Below are 9,645 nucleotides of genomic sequence, written 5' to 3' on the forward strand. Positions count from 1 at the left end.
CCACAAATACAGTCTTAGACTTACCACTGTGCTGAATTTGCAGTGTTGTGTTCAAGGTTCAAGGGATCCTCAGAGGTGTTGATGATGTAGGGGGAAAGAACTCTGTTCATTCAGTTACAAAAAAATGTCTGAACTCTATTGATTTTTAAAGGGAAATAAATATAATACAATGAAATATATCAGGAAAAATAAACTGAATATACATCATGTTGAGATTCAGGCAAAAGTACAGCCATTAACAAAAATATGGAAGTCATTTTCATAAATATCAGTGTGTCAGGATTATATAACATTACCTTTTCTGTCTAATAAATGGCAGGAATATACAACTGCCGCTCAAAATAAACGTATGAAAATAATGAAAATAACGTATGAACTGATTTTTTTGGCCACTTGGGGCAGCCGACACAAGTGAAAACACAACATTGACATGTTACCTTTAAAGTTCATGAGGCTAAATTGTTAGCACACAGTTGCTTGGTTATTCATCCAGCAGATGCGGAGCAACGGTCATTTGGCCTCAGGTTTCTGGCCACCTGATGAATGTAAGTCCAATATTCACTCTCCTTTTAGCTCTGTGTTGTTCTCCACCAACTCCTGAGGGAAATATCTGGCTCTTTAGCAGCTAATGCTAAATATGCCTTCCGTGTTCACCAGCTAACTAACGTTAAGCTAGTTGCTAACTTTATGTCTTTGACATCTGGTGATCGGCAGGTAGCATACAGCGGGTTTATCAGAGCGTTTTCACTGAAAACAGCTGCCCGGGCCAGAGGCTGAGTGAGAGTGAACCAAAATATTTAAGATGTGGGCCATTAAACCAAAACATTGATCATTTTTGGCTCATCATGAGCAGTGATGGAAGATAACTGAGTGCATTTACTCAAGTACAGTGCTAAAGTCCAATTTTGAGTATTTCTAATCTACGCTATCTTATACTTAAACTACATTGCATATGCATATTATATTTTTACTCCACTACATTTATTTTACAGCTGTAGTTAGAAGTTACTTTTCAGATTAAGATTTGGCATTAAACAACATGATGCCCTTATGAAATGTAGTACCTGGGCTTGTATTTGGCTTTGTGACCCCTTATCATGTTTCAGATGTCTATGAGTTGCTAGAAGTTCCACCAAAGAGACACCTCTAAGCTTCTCACATGGTTTCATTTAGATAACGGATCAAGGCACGTAGAGGTGGAATTATCCTATATTTCTCTAAAACCCTAGGTTGGGAACCACTGGACTGAATAAGCTAGCTTATATATAAAGTAGTTAAAACTAGACACACCTCAACCAATTACAACAGTAAAACTCTGCTTATGCATTGATGTGTCAGTGTTAACGATTTGATAAAATAGATAAATAATATATCACTCACAGGGGTCATTTTTCTGCAGAACCAGTACTTTAACTTTTGATACTTTAAGTACATTTTGCTGATAATACGTCTGTACTTTACCTAAGTAGGATTTTGAATGATGGGAATGTCGTGAAATGTAAACCATAGTGCTGGACACGAGGAAAAAGTTGAGGGATCACCAAAGTTATTGCAAATCATCCTGAGGGGAACATGAATGTTTGTATTAAATTTCATGGGAATCCTTCCAATAGTTGTTTAGACTTTCACTCATAACCACGAATGTGAACCTCATGGTGATGCTCAAGGAAAAGGCGAGGGATCGCCAAAGTCAGAAAGACTCATCACCTGGGAACGATTAATGTTTTTGCAAATTTTGTGCCAATCCATCCATTTGTTGTCAAAATATTTTACTAAAAGCCATAAATGTCAACATCCTCTGGGGACCATGAATGTCTGTGGAAAATGTAATGGCAATCCATCCTCTTGCTGTTGAGATATATCAGTATATATCAGTCTGGACCAAAGTTGTGGACCAACCAACATTGCCTGCCTGGAGCCATGCCGCTAGTATGGCAAAAAGAAATGATACCTTAAAATACATTATTGAGTATCACTGAAAATATAAGACATTGTAGATATAGTACCTGCACTGTCTCTGTGACAGTAAAGGTCTTTTTAATGGAAATGAAAGACATATTTCATCAAAGTTCATTGTTGTCTTTTACTGGACAGGTTTGACAGATGATAACAAGGGAAGCACCATTACCACACGATACAATAAAGCTGGTAGGAGAAATGACACAAGCTGAACACAGAGGAAGAATAAAAAGACAAGAGGATGTAGAAAAGTGGTCATGAGCAACAATATAAAACTTAAAATACTTTGAGTCATTATGCCTGTCAAATCTTACAATATCCAGCTAAATTGTACTCACTGAAGCACATAACAGCCCCAGACAGACAGCGGGCCAGGATACTGCTAACCAACATGCTGACTCTGACCAGGGTGTATCACTGCATATGTTCTTTGTTTATTTGTAATGAAATGTGATAGATCTTTACATTTGGTTAATGAGACATTCGTGTGCAATGTGCCCCACAGTGATCTGACTGGGACCAGAATCCTGTTTAACATGTCGGACATCCAGCTGCTTCATGCTGCTTTGAAAACCCAGAAAAATGCCCGGCGTTCATATTCGGTGCAGAGGTATGATAAGCAGCCTGTTGACTGGTGTGCAGTGAAATAAGGGCTTTTGTTGGTTTGGTGACATTGGGCCTCCACTGAGTTTGCATATGTGGGTGTCACAGTGCCTGAAAGATGTGTATGCCACAGCTGGATGCCTCCACTCCAGCCTGATGACTGCTTTGACAGTTCAGTAATAGCCCCCGTTGACAGTCAAGGCAACCCTCCACTAGTGAAAGCAATTCAACTTGTGCTATTCAGAGTAAAACTCCCCTTTCACGGTAATTAGATTCTTGAATAAGATGATTTCAAATCCCTCGGAGCTCAGCCGAACTAGGGGAAAACAATTAATCTGGAAAGGGAAGTGCATGCTTTAATTGAGGCCTGATGGAGTGTTTTGCTTTGGAGAAGGGCATCTTTTAAAGCATCAAGGGGTCCGTCCTTTACATGAGTAATTTGTTAGAGCAGTTCAGGGTAATTTGCAGACAGACTGAGCCATACAGACATGCACCTTTCTGTGCAGCCTGGAAATCCTGATGTTATTTTAAAGTGTAGTTATTAGGACTGTCTATTAAAGTGTAAATGATATAACAGATGAAACAGGGAATATTGTATTGCTCCTGATTTCAGCAAACTAAATCTCATGTTTCAAATGAGCAGGAATATGCAACAATATGATAGAGCAAAAAATCATTTATGCTGTGCTTTTTATACCTCGTTTCAAAAAAAAATGCTCTGCTGAGCTCCCATTATCAGTAAAGTACTTGCTGTCACAAGGTTAAAATAAAATGCTGGATACCAAATGGCATCAGGATACCAGCTTCACTGATTCTAACTCTGGCGTGCTGCCTACACTGAGGTTGATTCCCTAAATCAGCAGTGTGCTTACCGCAGAGGACCCTCTGTGAAATAGAAGCCCTTAATGAAATACTAACATCATGTCCTCTATGTTTTAACCTGTCTGCTAATCATATCAGAAACAATAAATCCCAACCCAGCTGTGTGTGTTGTGTCAGAGAGCGGAACCAGATTAGAGGGATTTAAAAACACTGAAATTGACAAAGCACCTCGTTTTTTTATCCTCGTGGTAATCTCCTAAAACCTAACCCCAACTCATCACACCATGTAATGTCTCCAGTACACTGCCTCTGAAAAACAACGGATCATGACATGACTCTGATACAAGATGTTACATCACACGGGCACATCGCGGCATGTTACGTAATCTTTGTTCAGGAATTTGAATGTTGCCTACCATTGTGAAAACATTTTGAACTTTGCTAAATATAACAAGTCAGTAGCAGTGTGATTAAACAGAGTGGTGCATCACAATACAGCGCTCTCTTAGTCTTAAACGGATTTTTGCTTAATCCCTGAGAGTTTAATAGTGATGAAACTCAGTGCTGTCAAAGTGCTAGTGTGTCCCAGTTTCATGCAGGGCTGCCCATTTGATTTTAGATTTCCTCCCGTTTTTGCCTGCAAATTTACATTCAAGTTGCACAACAATATTAGTCTCCTCGGACTTGAAAGGAGTCAAGTTTTAATTAAGGATTTAGAAATAATCAAAGCCCCCTCCTCTAACGACATGCTCTCCTTTTGTGAGATGTGCGGTTACTGACAACTTCTCTTTGACATTATATGAAGGATTACATCTAATCCTATTCAATCTCGATGCAATCCTTAGTCCCACCCAGTGTTTGCATTGAGATTAAACTACAATCTCAAAACATTATGGATATATGGACTTAAAGAAATTGATTTGTTTCTTTTGAGGCTACTGTTTGTCTCATCAGGTTTTATACATCCCCTTATCCCCGACCACCCATATGCTCTCTTTCGACTTAATGTTTCTCGTCCCACACACTTATGTTCTTTCGTGGCAAAGCATGCAAGTCCTTCTTCAGCATCTTCTTTCATCTCTAGCGTGGCAGTGTGTAATTCTGTCATTTGAAGCATGTTACAGTGAATTAAGAAAAAAAACAAAGCTATACAAAGTAATGCCCCCTCGGGGTTTGCGTCAGAGCTGCTTGAAGTATTTGTCACTTCAGTTCAAATTTTGTGGTTGTGTTTGTTCCGCAGTGTTCAAAGTGCTCAGCTGTGTTTGATCAAAGAGATGCTGTCTTTGAAGAGCAGTCCAATTGCAGTTTGTTTTTGGTTTGTTGACACTCCTGATTTCTGTACTTCACTATTTGCCAGATAAGCAGAGCGCCGATAGAGAGTCATTGTTTTTCTCTGCCAGATTAATGCAACAGGTTTGTAGGAGATATGTATATTTATGATGGATCACTGCAGGATGCACCTCTGTTTTCCGCTAGATAGGATTTTTCAATGTTTGCTGAAAGCTGTGGCTTCTGCACAGAACCATTCATTGCTTTTCTTGCTGTATCTTAATTCCATTTTTTTTTATGTATGATAGTATGTTTGCTAAAATTGCCTTCAAAACCAAACTTATATCAGCAGAGCCAGCAACTGATGTTAAGGGAACAAATCCTTTATTAAGAACACAGGTAACAGAAGATGTCAGGAGTTGGATAGAGTTTTAGGTGCTTCATGTTTAAGCTACATATTAAGAGTATAAGAGATATGGGCTGTATCTATATTATCTTCAGCTGGTGCAGTGCTAGTGCCTATCTCTCCCAGGCTAAATATGGAGCACCTCAACTCAACTAAGGTAGGCTGAACTTACTTCCTGCAGTCCGTTACAGTCATAAACTTGCAGGGTATTACTGGGGCTTTTAATCGTTGTTAAACACTTTGTGTGAAAAGTGAGCCAGATTCATTCTCTGATCCCGCGAGAAATATTCCCCCCCGAGTGCTGTACCTGAGTACACAGAGAAGTTATTAGCTGAGTTTTAGGGCTGATAATGGCTCTACTGTGATTTAACAATGTCAGTACACTGGGGGTAATAAACAAAAGTTGAAACTTTCATTTCGACTACTGGGCCAGATGACAGAGAAAAGCACAATTGGAACAGGACATATTGCTTTTTGTTTTGTACAGGAGGCCTTTTAACTGAGTCGGGAAAGAGACACGATGTTCTTTTTCGTTTACAGCATTAACACCCACTTCTGATTGCATCTCGACGCTAATTCCTGAGTAAGGAGTTTTGATTTGTCCAGATGTCTTCTTTTTCCACCCCAAAAAAGGAAGAAGGAAGAAAAAAGAAAAAGCACTGCTCAGCATTAACTTTCGTGTGTCCACTCTGTTCCCTCTTCACTCATCATTGGCTCCATGAATGCTACATGCTTGTTAGTTTGGATTTTGGGCTGGTCTCTCATGGATGGGGAGAAAACAGAAGTTAGGGTGCTGGGGTCGTAGGTCGCAATGGGGATAAGTGGGGGTTTGGGCTGTTTACAGCAGCTGCAGCGACATGGAGTCAGGTAGAGGTACATGAGGATGCAGACCATGGTCACCACGCAGCCCAGCAACGTTGTGTAGCCAGTGTTGAATGACTCTGCTGCAGGCAGCAGCACCGTCACATTCACCTCACGGGTTGCATTCAGTGCCTGTTTAATATCCACCGCTGTGCACACGTACAGACCTGAGTCATTGACCTTGGCTGCTTGGATCTCCAAGGTACCATTAGCAAACAGGCTAATTAGCGTGTCATTTATGCTGGCCTGGGTGATGTACCCCTTGCTGGGGGAGAGCCATGTAAATGAGGGGTCTGTGCTACTCAGGGACGTTTGGCAGTCGAGACGCACTCTTTCTCCCTCTGAAACCAACACATTGGAGAGGAGCACGGTCACCGGCTGTGAGACGGCTTTTTCCACAGTGCAATTGTGAAAGAAGCGGGTGTGTCGCAGGAACCGAATGGACGCTCGTGGGTCCCCATAGATGGTGCAAGTGTGCTCATCGGTAAAGTCCCTCAGTGAGTCATAACCCCTCAGATCCCAGTGCCAGAACACACTGTACATGGAGCAGTCACAGATCAGAGAGTTGTTGTGGAGATACAGCCCCCGCTGCACCAACCCGGGCAAAGCTTTCACATCCTCCCATGGCAGACGAGTCATACGATTGGACGAGAGGTCCAGCATCGTCAGGAAAGGATGACTGTGGTCTTGGATAGAGAAGAACGGGAAGTGTGTGATCTGGTTGAGGCTGAAGTAGGCCTTTTTTAAGCTGCTCAGACCACTCAGTGTTCCGGCCTCCACCTGTGCGATCTTATTATTGAAGAGAAGGAGCTCCTCCAGCCTCCAAAGCCCCTGAAAGTAATGTTGCTCCACCACATGCAGCTTGTTGGAGGACAGGTCAAGGACCCTGAGGCCAGAAGCATTATGAAACGCCCCATGGCCCAGGGAGCTGAGCTGGTTGTGGGCCATCCGGAGGTTTTCCAGTCTGGGCATCCTCTTGAAGCCACCCGGACCCAGCCAGGACAGATGGTTGTGGCTGAGGTCGAGGGTGACAGAGAAGGGGGGCAGGGACAGTGGTAGCTTGGCCAAACCACTGGAGCTACAGCTCACTGTGTCAGATACACAGAGGCACATGGACGGACAGGTCTCCTCAGAGCCGTGGAGGAGACAGAGCAGCCCCAGAAGAGGGCCTGTATACAGTCCAGAGGTCATGTTTCTGGAAGTCGGATCCTTCAAGGTTTCTAATCCCTCTGGCTCTCCCTGGTCAGATAAGAATCAAATGAGAAACAGCATGATATATTAAAAAGCTATTCTTTTTCGACCCACATGCTGCTTTTAGCCGTTCAACAGACACATAATATGACTTCAAGGTTAATGCCGTACAGGAACTCTCTATCTATGGCAGAGGATGAAAAATGGTTCAAATGTAGTAGCCACAAATCCCTTTTGCCCCAGAAAAATCGTTTCAGCTTTTGAATCACAAAGCGAACCCCAGACTATTTAGAGAATACAGAAATAATACACCTTTTTTTGGAGCAGTGATCATTGTCGGGCTGCAACTAAATGTTTTTCATTATGGAATAATCAGTAAATCATTTGGTCTATAGAATAGTGAAAAGTGCCCCTCAGATTTTCCCAAAGCCCAAGGTGGCATCTTGAAATGTCTTGTTTTGTCTGACAAACAGTCCAGAATACAAAGATATTCAGTTCACTATTACAGAAGATGACAAAAACAGATGCTTGAATCAGAGAATTTTGGCACTATTTTCTTAAAAAATAATTCAAGATAGTTGTTGAATAATTTTCTGTTGATGAATGAATCGATTAACCGTTGCAGCCCCAAATCATTGTCCACTGAGTAGGAAACATTTAAACACCTTTTCAAGAGCTTAGGGTTTAAAAGTCATACGCACAGAGGGAGATACTTCACCTTAAAAAGATGTTTCTTCTCAGTTAGTATCTGGTGACATGAAGTTGAACATTTTATCACAGATCAGTTCAAACAGATTTCCCGCTGCTGACTTGTAAGTCTGTATGAATTTGATGGCAGGAAGAGGAAAAGTTCACACCACTTCCAGACAAGTGAGTAATTTGGCTCACTTAGTTAATCCCATTCTCCCCTCCAAAAAGAAAAAAAACACTTCCGAACCACAAATCCAAAATAAACTGCTTAGCGGCAACATGAGACTTCAACTTTGCTGCGCTTTTTCTTCTTTGAAAGTTGTATCCCATCAATGAATACCCACACCATTGCTGCCTAATCCTTATCTTCTTCTCAGATCCTCCTCCCGAGGCACTCCAGGAACAATGCTTTCGCCTCTCTCCTCAGCCAAGTTTAAGGTCCCCCTACCGGCTTTCTCCTCGTCCCAAATGAGAGTGCCGCTCAACAAACATCCTGCAGTGCTTTGCAGTGTATAGCAAACAGCACAGAGCTTACTTAATCTCCCACAATCCCCTCCTCCTTCTCTGTGTCATTTAGAGACCAGCCTTGTGTCTCCCTCTCTCATCATTAAGTAATGATGCTGGTGGCTGCCCTTCCCGCTCTCTATGTTTCCTTCTCCCTCTCGCAACAATATCAGTTTTCTCGCAAATATTCTATTAATATTCTATTCCGGTAACCTTTCACCAATAATCCCAGAGGACTGAAATTTAGCTGTGCCTACTGTACTTGTGTGTGTGTGTGTGTAACTCTGTCTGGATGTCGGTTTACTTATCGTTGTAAATACACCTGTTTTTGTAAGTTCTTGAATTTGGCAAATCCTGTCCATCTGTCTTCATCTCTCAGTGTATTTTGTCAGCTTCTGTCTTGAAAGCCTTTCTAACTGTGAAGGTCTCTTCTTACCAGTGTGCCTCCATACCTTTTCGTTTCTATTTTAGTGGTTGTGAGTGGATAGATGTTGCCTGCCCCCTGCCCTGCTGACACACACACACACACACACACACTCACACACTTTCTCTCTAAGTGCCTTAATCAGTACATCCCCTCCTTTCTTCCTGAGCCCCCGACATCCCTCCTTCCCCTTGGCTGTGGGTTTGACTGGATATATGCTGTCCATGCTGCTTGGTCATGGTGGTCCTGACAGCTCTGATTTCTGTCACAGTGAATTAGCTTTGCCTCCCAGCAGCCACCTCCTCACTGCCACCCCCACCCCGCCACCCCCTCCCTGTAAGTGCTTGGGGCTTTGACTGACTCCCACTCACTCACTCACTCACTCTGCAGAGGCACATACCCGATTCCCCATGGATCCAGGCTCGCTGGATGGGGGTTCACTTCTCTAAAGGTGAGCTGATGGGAGTCCACAGGAAGATGGATGCAGGAAACTGCAGGGGAATGTAAGGCTTCAGTCTGAGATCAGTTTAGAATATTCCTCCTCAGTGTTTTAAGTACAGGATTAAGGGTAAGAAAACACATTTGGATGTATTTATGTCAAAATGAACAAGCTATCAGCATCTTTGGCATTGTGGCATTACACACAATCTTGTCCCAAGGCTAGTCATCAGCTTGGCTGGAACATGTAAGAAATATATACACCCACACATGTACATTTGAGATATGTTAGAAAAGGATTCTAAACAGGCCCTCCTTGTAGGTGTAGGTGGCTTATATCACGGCTCAAATGGCCTCAAAGTAATTTGTCTGTTTTCCTGCAAATTGAACTTTGTCCTACTGTAAAGAAAACCTCCTTCCAGATGGCTTTTTAAATATTCATTTCATTGATTGTTTTAAGGTATTATGTAACACTGCT

General features: G+C 42.2%; 1 protein-coding gene across 1 annotated transcript; it reads right to left on the reverse strand.

The window, feature by feature from the left end:
• Positions 1–5,728: 5,728 nt before the first annotated feature.
• On the reverse strand, positions 5,729–7,111 carry LOC139289544 (amphoterin-induced protein 3). Its single transcript, XM_070911169.1, has one exon. The coding sequence runs from the start codon at positions 7,109–7,111 to the stop codon at positions 5,729–5,731; it is 1,383 nt and encodes a 460-aa protein (XP_070767270.1).
• Between the last annotated feature and the right edge of the window lie 2,534 nt (positions 7,112–9,645).

The sequence above is a fragment of the Enoplosus armatus genome, chromosome 8, assembly GCF_043641665.1.
Source record: "Enoplosus armatus isolate fEnoArm2 chromosome 8, fEnoArm2.hap1, whole genome shotgun sequence".
Taxonomy (NCBI): domain Eukaryota; kingdom Metazoa; phylum Chordata; class Actinopteri; order Centrarchiformes; family Enoplosidae; genus Enoplosus; species Enoplosus armatus.